We start from the raw sequence: 22,400 nt of genomic DNA, 5'->3' as shown, positions 1-22,400 counted from the left end.
AAAGTTCATCTAATATACTGTACCTAAACATGTTGACTGTTGAAGAACCAACGCCAACTAATATACCTAAATTATAAAAATGTCAAAGTCATTTTAAGATAACTGTTTTTTAATTGTTTATAGAGTTCCTCAGAATTGCCCCAGGGATTACAATCTGTTGTCCTGTGATCAAGACCATGACAAGGTCAGGTGTAGATATGGAGTTTTCTCAGCTAATGAGTGTGGAATGTGCCATCAACATGCAGGATTCACACTGAACCAGGTGAGAATGAGACATTATCCTACAATATATTATAATGTCCCTATTACAAAAACAAAAAGAAACCAGCCCACTGTGAGCACAAAACATGCAGCTATCTCACTTAACATGAAATACAATAAAGCAGTTTCTTCAGGAAGGTAAAAACAAAAATCAGTCCAACCAAAGAGAAATGTTAAGCAGTCCTGCTTTTGTCCTCCTTGTTTTATCCAGTCAACTAATAACCACTCACAGCCCTTCTAAATCTTAATCAAAAAGACACAGGAATATGTACAGTATTTAACAATTACACAATAGCATAACTCTATATTTGTGTATATTTTACAAGACAAAAAATTCTGAAGAAAAAAAATGCTTCAGTGTTATTTAGTGATTTTTTTTCTTCATATGTGCTTCTGAAAGTATAAAGATATGAGGCTTATTACATGTTCGTTTCTTTGCTTTTTCAGAACACCTGTACTCTGTCATATAGAAACACTTCACAGCGTGGTGTTTATGCATTTGAGCTAGTGATGGAAGACTATCCCACCCAAAACATCAGTCTGAGATATTCCAGCAACACTTCAGTTATCAGAACCCCTTACAATACAAATCAATCTTCTTCCATTTCACCACTGAGCAGAATACCTCTCCAGTTTTCTTTGCAAGGTACTGTTCAGTACTTATCTGCCTTTCATTCATCATTCTGCTGAAACTTTTCTTCATAATTATGTTGTGGTTACAGTGGAAGACCCTGCACCATCTTGCATTGAGGGTCAATATCTACCCCGGTTCATCCACCCCACACCTTATCATGGAGAGCACATAAATGCTCGTGTGAATCAAGAGCTTGAGATCAGGGTAAAGGCCTCTGCAACCTCCTCAAGGTATCATGGAATAGTCTAAAAGTCTGTTTCACACTTCTATCTGAGCCCAAACTAGACCAAGCAAGATCTTGAACAGAACTTCAACATTTCAAACTTCCTTCTGAACTCAAACTAGATCTTCAGATAACTTCTTCTGATAAACTTTATAATTAGTTGAATATTTGTAAACATTTGGAAAGCTTGTTTGCCATCCAAAACGAGATGTTGCTTTAATTATTTAATGATATTTTAAATATTTTTTTTCATCATCTAGCATCAGTGATGTGGTCTTTAGTGGACCCCTGAACAGCACAAAGCATACCACCACCACTGGGGAGTATGTGATTAACTGGACACCAATCGCAGACAACTTTGGCCAACATTTTCCAATTTGCTTCATTGCAGAAGGCCAAAATGGGTATGGATACACATTTAAATACTCTACAAAATATGTGCCATATCAAGTGTGGCTAATTAATGTAATATTTGTAACATTTTAGGTCTAGATCATACCAGTCTGAGATGAGGTGTGTCATTGTTGTGGTGAACACTGAAGGTATTACATTAATCTTTGAAATATGTGGGGAAAAGATCTTATGGACACTTTGGGATATTTGTTAATTTCAAAAAGTTTAAATAAGTCAATTAGTGCTTTTCTTCAAAAAATTCCCCATAGCCTACTTAATTTCTCATGCACTTGTAAATAACATTCTGGTAACAAGGAACTGTAACCATCCACAGAATATTCTTATGATTGTTCTTTATTGTTCAAGGTCCAAAAGCAAACGTGACATGCACTAAGGACAAAATGACGGTGTCAGTAGAAAGGGCCACTATTACTGGTCTCCATGGCGGTCACCTGAGACTGAACAACGCATCCTGTGTAGTTTATTTCAATAACACCCATGTGTTTACTAATTTTTCTCTGAATGACTGCGGTACTCAGATAGAAGTAAGGCATTTATTGAGGTTTAATAAAGTGTTTCTCAACTGGTTTTTGCTTCAGGAACATTAAGGAGCAACCCAATACAGAATTAATTATCTATTTTGTTGCAATTTATTTAATGCATTTAGCAGTATTTTCAGTTGCTTTGCTATCAGAACAGGCAAGCCACTTATTGTGGATCATAACCCACCAGTTGAGAACCACTGTTTTAAAATATATAAATTGGGGAAAAAAATCACTTGACCCTTTTCAGTTTTGCACTGCATCTAAATTACTTTTAAACATCTGCATCTTTTTAGGAGACTGACGACCATCTCATCTTCAAGAATGAAATCCTCACTTACGACAATCCAAACGATATCATAACCAGAAAACATAACATAGAAATTGAAGTCATGTGCAAGTACGAGAAAAAGAGCAGCGTTACTCTGAAATTTGATGCTCGCAGGCCAGCTATCAACTTCACAGAGAGAGGCTTTGGCTCATTCAGCTATCAGTTTGATTTTTATCAGTCTAGCAGTTTCTTCAACAGAAAAAGTCCAAACTCCTATCCACTGGAGTATGATGTGGGAGACACCATCTACATGAAGATTGAGCCTGTCAATCTGGTTCCAAACACTGAGGTCTTCCTAGAATCCTGTGCCGCTACACCCTATGATAATCCTAGTTATCCCATCTCTTATCCCATCATCAGGAATGGGTAAGATTTTAGATCATTTAAAAAGCAAAAAAAAGGTGATTTTTTTATAAGTCTTCACATGTTTTAATTGCCATAAGGAAGTGAATAGTGATTCCAGTCTGTCAAGCTTGAAAAAGGACAAAAAAAAGTTTATAAAACCATAGTAAAATTAATTGAGACATGTGCAATATATTGTATTCCAAGCCTTCTAATGCAATACAATCACTTTGTGCATAAAATCATTAATTAAGCAATTAAATGAAATATGGCAGCATCGTCAATAACATAAAACCTCATTGGTTCTCATTGCATCTTATTGCCAAAAATCATCGTGTCATGTTAAATGTTTTGTCACTGGAAAAATGACTCTGTCACGCTACTGAAAAATTTAGTTAGATTAGAAGTTTAACTAATTCAGTTAGTTATTCCCCGACACTGTGCACCTAAGTGGTTGGTGTTTTTATATCCGCAGGTTTGGGTAAATTAATGAAAAAAGTTATCCATTAGAAATTACTTCCATATTTTTATCAGATTACTTAACTAATTCCATCATCAAAAATGTAATGACATTACTTTAAGTTACTTTCTAAAAAACTTTTTACAGATAACAAATAACAAAATGATGTCTATATTTCCTCTATATTGTCTCACTTGTGTCATACACTCTAGTTTAACTTATTCTGCCATGTGCACCTTTCAGCTGTCACAGAAATGCAAAAATATAACATAATTCATGTTTTAAATTGTACTTATGGATACAACACTATTTTAGAAATTTGTAACCCAAGTAATGTTCCTGAAAGTAATTAACTTAATTAAAAGTTAGTTACTGTAATCTGAATACTACAATTTAAAATGCAATATGTTGCACTATTTTTCAATTTAAAAGTTGTTAATTACAGTAACTAATTACTTCATAATCAGATTACCCCAACATTGAATATTAGCACTGACAGTTTTGTCCCACTTATATATCAAATCAAATTTTTCAATGTTTCAGATGCGGGGTTGACAGCACCGTTAGAATCCTTTCAAATCATGAGTCTAATGTGAGGTTCAGTATGGAGGCCTTCAAGTTTATTGGACAATATGACCAGGTAAGGATTGGAATATGATACTGAAGATCAGACATGCCCCATTTTACTGGAATTGTAAGTGAGTCTTTTTGATTTCTGTGTCCTGTTTATTCCGTAGGTGTTCATCAGCTGTTCCATCATCATATGTCAAGCGAACAATCCAAACACTCGCTGCACTCAGGGCTGCACCAACCGCACAGTAGCTCCAACAAATCTGCACATCCACAAAAGAGATGCTCCCCTTCAGACCGAAAGTCACTTCATCTCCCAAGGTCCTCTACGCATGAGGAGGAGTCCATCACTTACTCGTAAGTCACTGAATACTGAAAGGCAGATACAATGGCTAGTCCAATTTATTGACTGATATTTGACCATTTTGAGATTGTGCAATTGTTCAATCAATAGATAAAGCTTTTAACTTTTAATGTCCCCTATTCACTTTCAGAGTTCATCAGTCCAAGCTTGAATCTGAACCTTGTTTTCATTGCTGGGTGTCTCCTAGCTGTGGTTGGCATGGTGTGTGGAGTGGTGGTCTACAAAGCCAGGGGTCAAAGGTCAACTACCAGCGTTTGAAATCAGAAGAGATTTGATTGAATCAGTTTGATCTACAATCAGTAAATAAAAATATATATTTTTAGGGTGACAAGTTTATCGGTTAAGATTCAGTTCAATCAAAACATCTCTTTAAATGTGATTTTAAATGTTTTAAGCTTCTTCAACTAATGATATAACAAAATACAATACACAATTACTTGTAACAGTTTGTGTTCAGAATACATTATTTGTTAGATTCTACTCTGTTTAGTGTGTAATGCAAAATAAATTCTCTTAAAAAAACATTTGTTTTTATTTTAAAAATAATTAATATTATTAATATTAGCCAATTTGCATGTCTCCTATCATTCTCATTATATTTTTATGGGCTATATAGAATTAATAATTGAATTGTACCTAGGTTGTGCCTTTAATGAAAGCTCAGTGTTATGATTTCACTGTCTTGGTAGTGTTTTCTAAAATGCTTCATGGATTTTTATGGGAAAATGCAGAAAACAATATGTGTTTATCTTGTTTTGATGTAACAATTCCCCTTTTCCATCATAATGTCTTTGAACAAATGTTAAAAAAGAGGTACCTTACAGTCTTTATCAGTAGTACACTTAAATTGACCTCATCTTATATTTTAACAACGATATGCTGAAAATTGTACTTTATGAACTTATTTTCACAGCTCACATGCTGTAGGTACAAAGTGATTATACACAAGTGAAATGAGATTTCCAGTTTCCTTACATTATGAAAGCGATCACATAATGTCTTCTAATATATATATATATATATATATATATATATATATATATACAGGGGTTAAATTGGGCCGGTACGGTCCGGATCTAGTGGTTCCTGGCCCCCAGGTTGAGAACCACTGTTCTAGTCTATAAGATAACACTCCCCACCAAGGACAAGAAGGTAACATGTCCCAGCTGTCATCTGAATTTTTAATACATGGTTGCGACATCAGCTATATTTAGGGTTCCCCCACCTCCGAAATCCCAATTTAACCCCTATATATATATGCTGAACACTAATGTCAGTCTCTTAATATTCTCTACATTTTGTTGAATCTGTCGGTGAGCTAATCTTCCATTGATATTGGAATACCATTTTAATGGTTTTAATTGCACTATACAAACTTTGCATTGAATTATACATACAAAAAATGTTGTGTTACAACACAAGGAAGTTTATTCAATTATATTGTGTGAAGAATCAATTATTATGTGTGGATAACTTTTTTGACGACATGAATTACACATAGGAGAAAATAGAAATGGTCAGAGTTGCAAAACCCAATCACATGAGGTTACTGAAGGTCTAGGTTACAGATGTAACCTCCGTTCTCTGATGGAGGGAACGAGACGGTGTGTCGAAGAAGTGACACTAGGGGTCTCACTTGAGCTCGAATATGCCTCTGATCTATGAAAAAAGGCAAATGGGAATTAGGCAGAAAGTATTTGCATACCCCGCCCTGGTATAAAAGCGGGCAAATATGTCGAGTTCATTCAGGAATTTTCTGAGGAGCTGGAATGGTCCGGCCACTACAGTGGCTCGGCTCAGTGACGTGGCCGGAAGGACACAATGTCTCGTTCCCTCCATCAGGGAATGGAGGTTACATCTGTAACCTAGACGTTCCCCGTCTGTCGCTCACTTCGACGTTGTGTCGAAGAAGTGACACTAGGGGTCCAATTCAAATCATGCCATGCACTGAGCCGTGTACGTGTACTGCTGACACAAGAGCGGGCAGGTATATTTATGTGCAAAGGCGACCAGTTGTGTCAGGCTGCATGTAACCTTCCCCAATGCCCCATAAAAGACATCGGAGCCCTTTTGGTTACCCTAAGCAGGGGAACAAGGTGACGCTTGCCCATCTGGGAACGGGCCGAGCGTAGCCGGGCCTCTTTTCTCTCTATGTTTCTCAAATAGAGCAAAGCGGCTGGGGCCCTTACACGGAAGGGGGTCTTACCCAGTGTCCTATTCTTTCAGGGGGAAATGACCCTGTGGAGACCACACCTGCCCAGCAACGAGGAGGTAAGTGGTGAGATACATCACATGGGCCCCTCAGGTCGCATGTGGAAAAAATGGCGCAGTGGTAGATCCAGCCTCAAGGAGGGGGGATTGCTACAGCAAGGCGACTGGAGGGCAGCTGGCACTGCCTAAGGGAGACGCGGGTCCACACGCAAGGGGACCATACCGCAGAAAATACACACAGGAGGAGTCCACGCAGGACTGAAATGAAATGGCATCCACCACCCAGTGGGAGAGCCTCTGTTTGGAGACAGTGTTCCCTTTACGCTACCCGCCAAAGCAGACAAAGGGCTACTCAGAACATCTAAAGCCCTGCATGTGGTCCAAGTAGGTACACAAAGCACGTACCAGACACAGCAACGAAGGGGCTGGGTCTGCCTCCTCCCGGGGCAGCGCTTACAGGTTCACCATCTGGTCTCTGAATGGCGTGGTAGGAACCTTGGGCACATAGCCCGGTCGCGGTCTTAGGATCACATGACCGGACCGAACTCCATGCAGGCATCGCTAACAGAGAACGCTTGCAGGTCCCCGACCCTCTTAATGGAGGCGAGCGCGATCAGCAGGTCGTATTTAGAGAGTCCAACTGATTCTAGCACCTCTGTGAGTCTTCAGCGTGGGAAGAACACCAATTCGTGAACAAGCGCCACTTCAGGGCGTAAAGTTGCCTGGTAGAGGGGGCTCTGGCTTGGCTGATCATGTCTACGACGGCTGGTGGTAGAGCAGCTAGATCTTCCATGTCCCATCTAGGGGCCAGACGTGGAGGTTCCAGAGGTCTGGATGTGGGTGCCAGAGCGTGCCCCATCCCTGAGAAAGAAGGTCCTTCCTACTGGGAATTTGCCAGGGAAGGGCTGTTGCGAGGAGTACGAGGTCCGAGAACCAGGCCCGGGTGGGCCAGTAAGGAGCCACTAAGGTGACTTGCTCCTCGACCTCCCTGACCTTTACAGCACCTGTGCAAGAAGGCTCACTGGGGGAAATGCATACTTGCGCAGCCCCGAGGGCCAGCGCGTCTGCCCCGAGGGAAGCCTCTGTTCAGGCATACCAGAGTGGGCAATGGGATGTCTTTTGGGAGGCAAACAGGTCTACCTGGGCTTTGCCGAACCGTTCCCAAATCAGCTGAACCGACTGGGGGTGAAGCCTCCACTCTCAACCGGGCCAACGTTGTTGTGACAGCGCGTCCGCCATCGCATTGAGGTTGCCGGGATGCTAGTGGCACGCAGCTGACCTGAGTCACGGCTGGCTCCAAAGGAGGAGACATGTGGCGGAGCATACGCCGCCATGGCAATTTATGTATGCTACCATGGTGGTGCTGACCGACCTGACTAGGAAGTGTTTGTCTCGAACTAACGGGAGAAAGTTCCGCAGGGCAAAAAATACAGTCAGCAACTCTAGGCAGTTGATGTGCCAGTGCAGCGGGGCCCCTGTCCAACAGCCCGCGGCTGCGTGCCTGTTGCACATGGCGCACCAGCCCGATCTGGAGGCGTTGGTGCGCCAGAGGTCTGTCCAGGTTTTGAACATTTGCCGGCAGGCGGGGTGACTGTGCGTGCCATGGCGCCATGCTCATCTCGGGACTCGAAGTCTGAAGCCAGTGCTGAAGCGGTCTCATATGCATCAACCCCAGCGGTGCGACTGCCGCGGAGGATGCCACGTGCTAACATCGAGACTGAGTCTAACTCCATGCCGAGAAAAGAGATACTCTGAACCGGGTGAGTTTGCTCTTTTCTCGGTTGACCTGAAGCCCAAGCGGCTGAGGTGCCTGAGCACCTGGTCAGTGTGAGTGCATAGTAACTCTCGGGAGTGGGCCAGTACGAGCCAGTCATCGAAGTAATTGTGTATGCGAATGCCGGCTTCTCAGAGCGGGGCAAGAGCTGCCTCTGCGACTTTCGTGAAGCCGCGGGGGGACATAGACATGCCGAAGGGGAGGACTTTGTACTGATACGCCTGACCGTCAAATGCAAACCGTAGGGAGGGTCAGTGTCGAGGCAGAATTGAGGCCGTCAATGTTGACGATGTTGTCCTATAGGCCTTGGAGGGGAACACAAGGCGACCCCGCCAGGTGGTACAGTTTCGGTGCATAGGTGAAGCGCAACAGCCCTATCCACCTGAGGAATCGTCGTGTACCCGTGGGCCGCTCCGCCGTTGAGGTTAGCGAGAGCGGATGAGCGAATGGCTTTGTGACATCTGGAGAGCGGTGCCCTCCTTGCATACGTCAGCTCATCATGCACCTCCGGGAAAAATGGGACCGGGGGGGCGGCTGTGAGCGGCGCGCAGCCCCCAGGAACCAGTCATCCAACCTTGATGGCTGTGGGGAGGACGGAGGGTTCCAGTCCAGCCCCATGCTGGCGGCAGCCCGGGCAAGCATATCGGACATCTGCGCGTCGGCCTCAGCCTGGGCATGCAGGGGAACTCCTCAGCGGCAGACGCCTCGCTCTCCAATGCAGAGGCGAGCTCATCCACCTCAAGCCCTAGAGGATAGACAGACTGGCCGTGGGGCGAGCTGCTGTTGCCTCGAGCCCGGACGGGATTCAACGAGCGTGCCGGTGGGTGGGTTGCACCCCCAGATCACCTCCATCGCCAGCCGCACCGTCCTCAATCCTGTGGGAAGAAGGGCAATGCGGGGAGTGGCTGGAGTGGCGTGCTTTCGGTTGAAAGCAGGCCATGACCGCAACGTTGCCATGGTCATCTTCTCGCAGTGAGAACATGAACCATCCACAAACGCTGCCTCGGTGTGATCGCAACCCAGAAACACGAGCCAATGCCTGTGGCTGTCTGAAGCGGAGAGCACTCTATTGCATCCAGGAACTACGCAGGGGCGGAAGGGTGAAAAGGACGTTCAACGCCAGCTGCATATTTGCACTTTTAGAGGAAATAACTCTTTTAGAGAAAATCACTCTTTTATAACTCTTTAAGTTTCTTGTGCTGTCGAAGCACCCAGGGGCAAAGTGCACCGTGCAGAGAAGGAGAAATCCGCTGTAATCTGCCGTCGAATCCAGCAGGCAAGCGGAGAAGGAGAAAGCCGCTGTAATGCACCATCGAATCCAACAGGCAAGCGTCAGAGGAAAACAGGAACAGGTGTGTAACTCGCAGCTGACTGCAACACGACCATCGGCTCCGGAGAAGATTTCTGAATGAACTCTACGTATTTGCCCACTTTTATACCCGTCTGGGGCGGGGTATGCAAATACTGTCTGCCTAATTCCCATTGGCCTTTTTTCATAGATCAGAGGCATATTCGGCGCTCAAGAGAGACCCCTAGTGTCACTTCTTCGACACAACGTCGAAGTGAGCAACATACGGGGAACAAAAATCAACAAGAGGAATAATTCTAAAAGTTAAAGTGGTTTTACAAAAAACTTTGCAACAGTTAAAGGTCGAGCAAGGAGGTAGCGGGAACAGGATGAATAGTAAACATAAAGTTTGTCACTCTCTCTCTCGAACGGGCGCCTCCGGCACCCCTTTTTCTCACTCTCCCACAGATCAGCTGATTCAGCGTTAGCCGTGCACCATTAAGGCCCAGTCACGCCCTCCTCCTTGTAACAAACATTTAAAAAATATTTGCCAAAATACACAATTGTTGAACTGCCTATGTGACAAAAGCAAATCAAAATCTTTCCATGCCAACAAAAGGGAGAAACTTCCTTCTGAAAAATGTTTTATAATCACATAAAAAGTGTACATGCATGAGCTTGACCAGATCATTTTTCTGAAAGTAATGCATACACATTAAATATTTCCTTAAATTACAACAGAAGTATATATATATATATATATATATATATATATATATATATATATATATATATATATATATGCACCAATCAGACACAACCACCTGCCTAATAATAACGTTTTCATCCACAGAACTGCCACTCACTGGATGTTTTATATATTTTAAATGGAGTAAATCAAACCAGCTCGTCTGGCACCAACAAATATCTATGCAGTTAGATAATCAGCCAATCATGTGGGAGCAGTGCAGTACATAAAATCAAGCAGATACAGGTCAGGAGCTTCAGTTAATTTTCACATCAACCATCAGAATGGGGGGAAAATGTGATCTCAGTGTAGGATTATCCACGAACAAAGCCATCGAATGAACACAACAACACATTCCACAGATCAGAGAGATCCCCCACCGAGCCATTAGAGACACATAAAACTCATGCATGGTGCCTAAACTGCTATTAAGATCATCTCTGCAAAGAGGCCCCTAGGTGCATGGTTCACAAGCAATAAAAGAAAACACTCTGTATTGTCCTCTGATATAAACCAATTTGCTACATAGTACCTTTTAAAATATGTGTAATGATTGGTAATCACTTCTAACTAACAAATCGTTGATTATAATATTTGATTTGCATGGTATTTTCAAGGTTCAACTGGATATTATACCCAGACAATCAGGTTTCTCATAACGTGTAATGATTTATCCATGTTGTAAAACAAATCATACTGGTTAATGAATTAACCAGTATGATTTGTAACCAGGGATTTTCATGTTTTGATTACTTACACATATAATATTAATGAAAGAATGTCTTATTTAGTATGCAAATGCTTGCTTGTTTGCATAGAGAATGTTGATGACAGCAAATGTCTTGTCTCTTGTACCGTTTTCAAGATATAAAGGTTCATGATTAAACGTGCACTATTTTTTAATGGGAGTTTGTAAGAATCCTCCACAAAAGATAATAAATCAACTACTGAAAAGGACATTTGACTCTGGAAAGTCACTTCTGAATTTCTCAGGACACCTTTGGGGTGCTGCCAATTTCAGTTAAAAACTGTCATACTAAAGGAAGACTTTCTCTTCTGCCTCTTCTCTTGATCTTCCTCTTCTGCTGAACTTCGCTTTTGCAGTGCTCTATTTGGAACCGTTGCTTGCTTCTTCCAGTTCCTCCATGCTATGCCATGTAGAGTCCAAGGAAAACTCGAGACCCCAAAAGACCCTCTCACTCTCTGCTCTACGGTTCACATATAATGGAGTTGGAATGCAGGAAAAGATCTAAATGAGTTATTTGTCATTTTATACACAGTCATTCATTTCTTTGAATCCAGAAAAAGAACTCTAATCTAATGATTGCGTCTGTGACGTACATATTATACAGTGGTTTGTTGACATGACAACAAGAAAGCTAGAGCTCATATTAAACTCCATTAAAATTTTAATGCTGGACTCCACCTTCAGCGCTCATAAAAAGAGCACAGAAATTGATCTGATTAAACCCAGACACACTCTATGGAATAAAGTTCCAGTTAAACTAAAACTCCACGAAAGGAGTTTGAAATTTCCCCTGCCAGGATGAAGGAATCTCCTCGCAGTATGGTAAGGAAAAGATACGAGCGATGTTCCTCTATCTCTTTCTAAATGGCCTTATTTATAGCTAGTTTGATGACATTGCGATGTTCCAGTGCATTCATCAAGAGTATCTTAACTGTCTGTGGTTTAATCATTGAAGTAGATGTTTGAATTTTTGTGTCTGCTCGCTGAGCTAATTTGAAAAAAACTTGTGTACTATGCATCATTGTCTGCATGTAATTTTGAATGGGAGTGTAAATGTTTGATCACACTAGAGATTTGCAGTAAATTTGTGAAACTTCAGTGGGAAGACCCTGTTGTGTATCCAGAAACTGACACAAAATCCGCTTTGATCAAATTACGTTGTTGTTTAAACATCCACAGTGAACTTAATATACAATAATCTCGCTCTAAACTAGTTGAACGTATAAGCGCCACTCCGTAAAACAAATTCATGAGTTGTTTGTATCTTTTGAGCTTTTCCACTGCACGGTACAACTCGACTCAACTTGACTCTACTCACTTTTTTTGGGGTTTTCCACTATGGATAGTACCTGGTACCTGATACCTGGAAACCGGTCGAGTTTCCAAGCGATCCGATACTAAATGTGACATCAAAATCCTGCAGATCACTGATTGGTCAGGGAGAATCGTCACTAACAGCGTCACTGGATTTTTGACATGCGACATCAACCCGCTAGTTTTAAAGTTAGCAACAGTGATAACAGTACAATTTGTTCACACGACTGTAGAATTGTGAAAAAAGAAATGGCTGTGCGCAAAACCACGTCATGGTCAATAAATGAGGTGAAGATGGTCCACTCGTTAGCGTGAGCGAAACGAAAAAGTCTCTCAGGAAGTGTCTCAGCTGTTGGTCGCTCACGGTTACCACCAGACCTACCAACAGTGTAGGGAAAATGTAAAAAAATTAAAAGTGACTACAGAACCATCAAGGAAAAAGGAAGTGGTTAGACCAAATGGACACTATCTAAACTGGCGAGCATTGGGAGGGAGAGTGCCCTGGACTCGATGGAGGATGGTACATTTTGTTACGTTAACTCTATACTCTGCTTGAAAGCTTCACTTTATTTAGTTGACCAGTTACTGGAAGCTTGCTTCTAAAACAACCAGGCCAATTTAACTGTTACACTTGTGTAAAATCACCATGTAACAACTTTATGTAGCACAATGAGCTAGTAGCTAACAGCTAGCGGTTGTGTTATTGTTTTGGTCAGTTTGTGCCATGTTTAAGATGATGTCACGGCAGTAGAGGCGGCACATCTATGATGATCAGCCTATAATCACACCCATGTTGTGGCAGCACTAAACTGCAGTGGAAATGCAAGCTCAGAAAAGTAAAGCAAGTAGAGTTGAGGCAAGTCGAAACCATAATATACAGTGAAAAAATGCCATTTCATTGCTGAAGAATTGCTATTTAAAAGAACTAGAGTGATAAATACCATGCTGCAAATGCTAAGCATGTTACTTTATATGTGCATTAAGATTCACCTTGAATGCATTGAGATCATTGCCCAAATTACTGTCTCTCAATGAGAAATTGAGTTGAAGTTAATTTAAGCTAAGTTTGGAGAGCTGATTGAAATTAATATTTTCTTCCTGTTTCATTTATTTACACGTTTATCAATTTCTTATCATTACTTGATGATAATAAGTCTGAAATAGTGTACGTTTACAGAAAACTTATGGCTGCCTCTCAATAGTATTTATTATCTACCAACTATTATTTTCCATCTTATTTTTAATGACTTATTGGCTGTTATATTTTATTTCACCTGTGTGTTGGGCACTGAGATGATTCTGTTCTATGTGGAGGGCCCCCAATCTAGACATAATCAACTCAATCTCCTGAAAATACAGAATAAGATTTCCTAAATCTCTCCAATAAAATTCTGTAAAAAATCGCAGTCACGATCAACGAGCACCAATCCTCAATCAGGATCCCTGTTATTGCTATTAAGCATAACAACAGAATATTTATTGGTGGGTTTTGTTCATTTAGTCTTTGTTTATCTTACAGTTCATTTTTAATTCTCTGCCTCCCTCTAATGTTTTCAGTCTAGAGACAAAGCCTATGGAACCACAGATAATTCTGTTTAAAATATTTGTAATCAATAAACTTCTTTACAATTTGTGGCATTACTGTCATTACATTACTGGGTTTAATTTGAATTAATGTGTAATTTATTGAGAGATTATTGAATGGGACTTTTTCGGGAGTGGAAGTTCACAGCTGCGTGCGATGAGACACTCCCACTTGAGTGATGAGACTGTCACTCAAGTCATCAGTGCAGCAGCATCAAACTCTTCAAAGTAAAACACGTTCTTCACTCTACACAGAAAGAATAGTTTCGTCATGCAATGCCTTTATTTAACACCAAGACTTCAGGCTGCCCGGTGAGGCAAGTTTTGGCTCTAATTTTAACATGGAGTGCTGACATTGAGGTTTTTAAAGTCTGGTTTTCAGTGTGCTATTGAAGAACCAATGTCCAAAAGTGTTTGTCTATCGTAGACAATAAGGCAGACAACATCCAAGATGAAAAACACAAGAATTGTAGACAAAGCAAGCAAAAAACATTAGATCAGAGCTCATACCGCAGCAGCCATACTCTGTGCCATCTTGAAGCAACATCAAGTGTCTAATCCAATCAGGGTTCACCATATTCGATGCTCACACTGAAACTGAATGAAAGTTGAGTGTGATTTTGCTCCAATATCCTGTCAGCTCAGCCTACACATGGTAAAATTCAACATACATACCGAACATTGGCAATTGACAAAACATGTCAAATTAATTTAATAAAAACTGTACATATTTACAGATTGGACTGTCTAGGGCGGAAGTATTCAGATAGGTGGAATCAGCCTCATAGCTGTATGATGGTTTTCTGTTTAAGTCTTGTGGAGTCAACACACATCCATTAAACACATAATTTTTAAATGTATCTTGATGTATTATTTAACTTTATGTTTAGAGGTAAGACTTTTAAAACATATTGTAACTGTGAGCACCAAACATTCAAAGCATTATCCTGCTGAAGGTTTGCGATAAGACATTGTGTTTAGTTAAAGGCGACTCAGTAATTCTAATCCAATACACTTAGTCAAATTCTGCATATACCTCTTCACAGTCTGCTAGCTCTCCGTTCTGTGGGTGGGCTAAAAAAATTGAGTATTTGTACACAGCCCTGGCTCTGTAAATGGGACAAAGACAAAGTGGATCAGACCAATCCACACAACACCACTCCAGCCAATCAGCAACAGGGGGTGGTTCTTGCACATGCACAAGATGGGGGGGGGGGCAGAGCAAGAGCGACAGCAAATCTGGCTGATGCAAACTTTCTAAACTCCTAGGAGGACAAATGGCTAGTCGAGGGCTAGGAGCCACATCAACGTCGGTGAGGCTTTTCAGCAGTGGAGAGACCTCCGAGAGGTAAAAGGCTTGAAGACGGATGCAGAAGTTGCTCTTTTTCTTCTCGATTGGTGGGAAACATAAATTTAGCTATGTTTCAGAGAACACATATATGCTGTTGTTGTGATGTTAGATTTAGTAGCAGGAGAGTTTTGAGTGTCTGGAACTGGGGGGCAGAGTTTCCAAAGGAGCACTGAAGGGAGTGTCGTGGTACATTCCCCTAAGCAGCAATCGAAGCTCAGTCAAGTCAAAGATTTCTCTGAGGTACAAAGTTCAGATTCCAAAAATAGACTTTTATAACAGAGTAACAAAGCTGAGGTGGTCCATAGAGCATCTAAAATTACACTTCAGAATCATGCATTATTTATTCAGTTTCTGTTCCCCCTTAAAGTGATGGCCTCTTCATCCAATTAAATTGTCTTATGCCTCCCTAGTTTCATCTTCGCCGACTCCTTTCTAGCTGGTCACCCTTGACCCCAATGTGCTTCAATGATGGCAAAAGCATGACTATTCCATTTTCTATCACACTGGTGGAGAATGCTGGCTGAAATAAAGAAAATGAGGTCAGACAATGAAACTTACTCCAATTCTCCATCTGATTTTTCCACAGGTCCAGCTCTCTCTCTCTGGAAACAATGGAAGAGCTCATGCATCAGCTCGCCAGTATCTCCCTCCACCAGCAACACATTACGGAGCAACTTTCAGCACGTCAAGAGTGGGCGGAACAGGAGCTCATACAGCTGCAATTGGAAGCCGTTGCTCACGTACCGGTCCCCGAACCCACGCCCGAGCCAGTCAGCTGATCACCAAGTTAATGGAGCATGATGACGTGGAAGCATACCTGCATATGTTCGAGGTGATAGCTGAAAGGGAGGGGTAGGATAGGAGCGAGTGGGCGAGAACGCTTGCAACCTTCCTAACGAGGGAAGAGCAGCGTGCCTGCTACACACTCATCCCAGCCGACGTTGATGACTATAAAGAGCTAAATAATGAGATGTTGGTGCGGGTGGGGCTTTGACTGGTATGTGTGGCGCAGCGCTTCCATGAATGGGTATATGATGCTCAGGTTTCTGCCCACGTACAGGCATCGCAGCTATCCCTTCTAGCCCATCTATGGCTGTTGTCCCAGCAACAGACAGGCGAATAGGTAGCGAAACATGTGGTGGGTGGTCAAGTTCCTCCGTTCCCTCCCCCGCATGCAATAGCGGGCTGTGGGAATGCGGAACCCAGAAACTCTCGCCACCCTGGTTGAGTCTGTGGAACTGGAGGAGGCGATGCAAGCCCTTGGCGGCAGAGAGAGCTGCCACCTTTTTCTGTTATACACACCAGGTAAAGGCAGCGTTCAGCACACCTAGTGGCCACTGACAATACCGGGTGCTACACTTTGGCCTAAATGGGGCACCTGCCACCTTCCAACAGATGATGGACATCCTCCTAAGACCCCATCAGTCGTACGCAGTGGCTTAATATGTGGTAATCCACTCCGAAGGGTGGGAAGACCACCAAGACCGTCTGCGGAGGGTGCTGCCGAACTGAGGAAAGCTGGACTCACCGCCAATCCAAAGAAGTGCCACCTAGGAATGTCTGAGGCATGCTACCTGGTATATCATATCGGAAGGGGTCTGATCATACCCCAGGAACAGAAAGTCAAGGCAGTATGCTCTTTTGGCCGACCAACCACCAAAACCCAGGTACATGCATTTTTTGGATTGCGTGATATTATTGCTGCTTCATATCTCACTTCTCCTCTATAGCCTGCCCCCTGACCAAAAAGGGGCAGTCTGAGAAGGTGCAATGGAGCTGCCCTGTGGAGGAAGCCTTCCAGAAGTTGAAGAATGCCCTGGCCTTGGCTCAGGTCCTACATGCCCCAGATTTCAGCTGCCCCTTCCTGCTACAAATGGACACCTCAGATACGGGGTTGGGAGCCATCTTATCCCAAGTCTAACAAGGAAAAGAACACCCGTAGAATGCATCAGCCGGAAGCTGACCCCATCTGAGACCTGGTATGTAGCAGTGGAGAAGGAAGCATTGGCCATAAAGTGGGCCATCCAGGAGATACTATACTATCTACCGGGCCGGAGCTTCACTCTACTGATGGACCACGTCCCGTTGCAATGGATGGTATGCGTGAAGGACTCTAATGCCAGGCTAACCCGCTGTTTCCTTGCCCTCCAGGAGTTGAAGGTGCAAAATCAATCAGGGGCAGCCAACGGCAATGCGGACGGCCTGTCCAAATTATTCAGAGGTTGTTCAGGTCTGTGTGAAAGTTCACTCCCTCCCCCCCATCCCCTCTGTGTACTTCCAGGTCCAGGACATCGCTTGGGGGAGAGGGGGGGGTGTGTATCCCATGCGTTCCAGCATCACCCTGGAATTAAAGGTCGTTACCCAATCAATTCTGGAATGCCAGCACTGATCGGCGTCACCTGCGTACAATCAGCTGGAGGGGATTTAAATGCCGCAGGAAGACGGTGAGCACCAACTCCTAGGCATGTGTCTAATTCTCTGTCTCTCTCTCTCTCTCTCTCTCGAATTCCAGACTCCACACTCATTTCATGGAAGCAACACAGATCACCGGACTCACAGTCACAGACACCCCGGGACACTCCCGCCCCTGCACCGAAGACATCATGCACACACCCTTTGTGGGTTTTCTTTGCACGTGAGAATAGCTCGTTCATTCTGCCACACAATGTATAAAACACACTGTAATCACATCATATGATTACATATTTTATATTGACTAACTATCCTTACTTCCTATCCTTCCTGATAATTAAGTCATGCTTACCCAAATAATTGATGCCCACTGCGTCGTGGTGGGCCGCAATAGCGGATACATACACCTTTAAGGTGGAGGGGGAGAGCCTCCCCTGCAACCTCTCTTGTAGGAATGAAAGCACTGACCGCACTGCCTCAATAAAGGTGCCTGGTAGAGGGAGCTCTGGCTTGGTTGATCGTGTCTAAGACTGAAGGTGGTAGGTCACTCAGATCTTCCGCGTCCTGTCCAGGGGCCAGACATGGAGGTTCCAGAGGTCTGGCTGTGGATGAGGGTGCCCCGTACCAGGGAAAGAAGGTCCTTTCTCAGGGGAATTTGCCTGAGAGGTGATCCCTGAGGTGAGATCCAGAGTACCAGAGCGGGCAGTGGGAATTGTCTTGGGAGGCAAAGAGATCTATCTGTACCATGCAAAACCGGTCCCAAATCAGCTGGACCACCTGGGGGTGGAGCCTCCACTCTCCACCGGGCGCTATAAGCATCCACTTTTGTGTAGAGGTTGCCATAGTAATGAGTAGCGTGCAACGACTCCAAAGGAGGCGATTTATGTATGCTACCATCGCGGTGCTGTCTGAATGGATCAAGACATTTTTGCCCCGAATCAGCAGGAGAAACCTCCGCAGGGCAAGGAATACAGCCAGCAACTCTAAGCAGTTGATGTGCCAACGCAGCTGGGGCCCATTCAAGAGCAAGCAGCAGCGTGCCCGTTGCACATGGTGCCCCAACCCCATTGAGAGGCGTCTGTGGTGACCACGACTCATCTGGACACCTGCTGTAGGGGGACTCCATTCCACAGAAAACAGAGGTCTGTCCAAGGGTTCAAAGTCTGACAGCAGGAAGGGGTGATTAACACATGGTATGTGCCAATCTCGGGACTCGAGTTTGAAGCCAGTGCTGAAGCGGTCTCATATGTATCAACCCGAGCATTGCAAGCGCGGCCGAGGATGCCATATGCTCCAGAAGCCTCTGGAACTGTTTTAGAGGAACCGCAGCTTGAAGAGACCATCATGCTGAGAAAAGAGATGCTCTGAACCGGGGCGAGCTTGCTCTTTTCCCAGTTGACCTGAAGCCCTAGACGGCTGAGATGTCTGAGCACCTGGTCCCTGTGAGCGCATAGTAACTCCCGAGAGTGAGCTAGAATGAGCCAGTCGTCAAAGAAGTGAAGTATTCACTTCCCTTAGCGGGGAAAGGGCTGCCTCTGCGACCTTCGTGAAGACTGTAGGGGACATGGACAGGGCCGAAGGGCAGGACCTTGTACTTATACGCCTGGCCATCGAACGCGAACCGTAGGAACGGTCAGTGTTGAGGCAAGATGGAGATGTGGAAGTGCGCTTCCTTCAGGTCTACCGCCGCAAACTAATCTTGATGCCGAACGCAGGTCAGAATCTGTTTCTGCGTGAGCATATTGAACGGCAGTTTGTGTAAAGCCCGGTTTAGAACTCGCAAGTCCAAGATTGGCCGTAACCACCGCCTTTTTGGGTATGATGAAGTAAGGGCTGTAGAAACCCTTCTTCATCTCAGCTGAAGGGACGGGCTCTATCGTGTCCTTGAGTAGCCCGTAAGGTGCTGCCGTTTTTGCTGCGCATCTAGGTGGAGCGAATATCGCTGAAATGAGGCGGGAGCCTGGTGAATTGAATCGCGTAGCCGAGTTGGATGGTCCTGGCCAGCCGTGAGAACAGCACGCACTGGCTGGATGATCCAGGGAGTGAGGAAATCGCTCTTTTATTGAGAATGTGGGTACGGCAAAGGAAAATAAGGATTTTCCTCCCGGCCCTCTGGGGGATGGAGTAGTCCTGATACCAGCTCCGGATCGAACATCTGACTGCCTGGGTCTTCCTTCTCAGGAGCGCTAAGGAGCTTTCTGGGTCCTAGAGGGAGTCCTGGAGACTGGGGCGTACGTCGCCTGTGGGGCGCTCGACACTGGGGCCGAAAGCTGGGCCTGGGTTGAGGCAAAGCTGGCAGTTGTTTGGATGCAGGGGGACGCCCTCTGCAGGCAAGCAGTGCACTGGCTGTGCTGGGGCGGTGCCACGGCATGATGTGAGAAATAGCCTCTGTCTGCCTCTTCACCACCAAAAGCTGCTGGGCAAAGTTATCGACGGTGTTGCCAAGCTGGGAGACGGGGTCGTTGAGAAAGTGGGCCTTTTCAATGTCACACATCTCGACCCTGTTCAGCCAGAGGTGGTGTTCCTGGACCACGAGGGTGGCCATTGCATGCCCGAGTACCCACGCTGTGACCTTAATGGCTCTGAGAGCGAGGTCGGTGACAGAGCGCAGTTTCTGTAGCACATTGGGGTCAGGACTACCCAGGTGCAGTTCTTTAAGTGCCGTGGCTTGGTGGACCTGCAGGAGAGCCATGGCATGCAGGGTGGAGGTGGCCTGTCCAGTGGTGCTGTAGACTTTCAAGGTCAGCGACGACATCATCCTACAGGCCTTGGAGGGGAGTACTGGGAGACCGAGCATAGGAATTCACTGACCAGACCCACTACGGGTACTGAAACTACTCTATACTGGAATAGGTGCTCCACAGGATGGGCCCTGTGTGGATTAATCCCCTGTGTGTATTTTCCGCGGTACAGTCCCCCAACAGGCTGCCCCCGTTACGCGTGTTTGTTGCAACTCCTCCCTCACAGTAGGTAGGATCTACCACCGTGCCATTTCCACATGTGGCCTGAAAACACATGTGACGTATTTTGCCACTCTTTACCTCCCCCCAGCCCGGGCAGGTGGTGGTCTCTGCTGGGTCTTTTCCCCCTGAAAGAATACGAGTTGGAAAAGAACGCCTTCCCCGATGCGTTTGATAGCGTTAAGATGGCCCCAGCCGCTTTGACTCTATGCGAGAAACATAAGGTGCCAAAGCGTCGCTTTTTCCCCCTTCGGTGTGCCGGGAACCTAAAAGGTTTATGACGATTTTATGGGGCGTTGGGGAAGGGTATGTGCAGTCTGACGCATCCTGTCGCTTTGGCATGCAACTGCCAGCCCGCACCTGCATCAGCAACGCACTTACATGGTTCAGCGCATGGCGTGATTGAATATGGACCACAAGTGTCGCTTCTTCGACACAACGTCGAAGTGAGCGACAGATTGGGAACATCAAGGTTACTATTGTAACCTCCGTTCCCTCTTGGAGGGAATGAGAAGTTGTGTCCTCCCGGCCATAGCGCGTAACCTAGCCACTGTTATGGCCAAACCTCATTCTTGGCTACTCAGTGCAAAACCTGAATGGATAGATGCATATTTCCCTCCCTTTAGACCATATGTCCGGGGAGGGACATGCAAATTCTGTCTGCCAATTTCTCAGTGGCCTTTTCTCAAGTTCAGAAATGCACGAGGCTCTCAAGAGAGACCCCTAGTGTCAGCTTCTTCGACACAACGTCTCTTTCCCTCCATCAGGGAATGGAGGTTACAATAGTAACCTAGACTTTTGAAATGACACCTATATAATTTGTTTTAAATATATATATATATATATATATATATATATATATATATATATATATATATATATATATATATATATTTTATCACATTTAATAAATCATTATTTTAATGATCATGGTGAAAGATTACTTCATTTAGTAGAATGCTCTAATTTCCCTCAATATATTTAAAATGGAGCCAAACAACATTAATCTGAATTGAATGAGATATTCTGTGTTAGTAAACTTGAATAGATATGAAATAATAATGCAAATATTATTTATGGAAGCACAATATATACATATAGCAACACTACTGCATATCTCAGGTCACTAACTACCCTATAATATTTAAATAACTAAGCAATTAGAAAAAATATATTTTTTGCGTTTAATAACAATGTTTTTACCAGATTTTGTGTGACTGTTGAATTTCTTTGAATTGCAATTCAATTCAATTTGGTGTCCTTTCATTATAATTGAATTAGTCATACATCCTTTAGGGCGTGACCAATTCAGTTCAAATTACAATCCATAAATTGAAGGGAGACAATTTTTAAGGTCTATATTATCCAATCTAACTAGCGTCCAGTAGCTTATGAAGTTAGATAAGATTCGGTGTAAGAACACGTTTGCTTGCATGTCCTTACACCGATTATGCTTAATAAGCCGTCAACATGTGCGATCATGTAAACGCAATAACCCATGTTCCCTTTACAAAAAGCTTCACTATGATGCTGAGCTTTTGCTAAGCGCTACGGGAACAATCTAGCATTGTGAGCAGCTGTGAATAATATGTGTAACACGTCAATGAATATTGACCGGAATTTATAGCCTCGGCTGGTGATGATCATTAGATGCACCTGTGGCCAGGCTATAAAATAGAAGCGTCACCAGCGTGTCAGTCAGATATTTTTCATTCAGAGCATACTGTGCTGTGTGTTTCACAAACCTGCAAAAAACTTTCTTCCCTTTTGTTAGGAGTTAGAAATTGTTAGGCAGTGCGCAGAAATTTCTTTCCTTTCTCTCTCTCTGCTCTGAAAGAGATTATATATATATATATAAAAAAGAGAATGGCGGAGAAACAGAGCAAATGA

General features: G+C 43.9%; 1 protein-coding gene across 1 annotated transcript; it reads left to right on the top strand.

Annotated features, from left to right (window-relative positions):
- The first annotated feature begins 768 nt into the window (after nt 1-768).
- LOC127634381 (CUB and zona pellucida-like domain-containing protein 1) lies at nt 769-15,917 on the top strand. Its single transcript, XM_052113920.1, has 10 exons — nt 769-907; nt 984-1,125; nt 1,379-1,522; nt 1,605-1,660; nt 1,878-2,056; nt 2,350-2,750; nt 3,730-3,826; nt 3,924-4,113; nt 4,251-4,359; nt 15,725-15,917. The coding sequence occupies exons 1-10, from the start codon at nt 772-774 to the stop codon at nt 15,915-15,917; spliced, it is 1,647 nt and encodes a 548-aa protein (XP_051969880.1). The 5' UTR covers nt 769-771.
- Nucleotides 15,918-22,400: the final 6,483 nt, after the last annotated feature.

Source organism: Xyrauchen texanus, chromosome 41, assembly GCF_025860055.1.
Source record: "Xyrauchen texanus isolate HMW12.3.18 chromosome 41, RBS_HiC_50CHRs, whole genome shotgun sequence".
In the NCBI taxonomy this organism is placed as follows: domain Eukaryota; kingdom Metazoa; phylum Chordata; class Actinopteri; order Cypriniformes; family Catostomidae; genus Xyrauchen; species Xyrauchen texanus.
The sequence above is the reverse complement of the archived record's forward strand: the minus strand, read 5'-3'. Positions and strand labels throughout refer to the sequence as shown.

Excerpts from the sequence above, each read along its gene's own strand:
- LOC127634381 (XM_052113920.1), top strand. The coding sequence starts at position 772 with ATGGAAGACTATCCCACCCAAAACATCAGTCTGAGATATTCCAGCAAC. Across the intron at positions 1,126-1,378 it reads GCCTCTGCAACCTCCTCAAG|CATCAGTGATGTGGTCTTTA; the intron begins GTATCATGGAAT and ends TTCATCATCTAG. Across the intron at positions 2,057-2,349 it reads ACTGCGGTACTCAGATAGAA|GAGACTGACGACCATCTCAT; the intron begins GTAAGGCATTTA and ends GCATCTTTTTAG.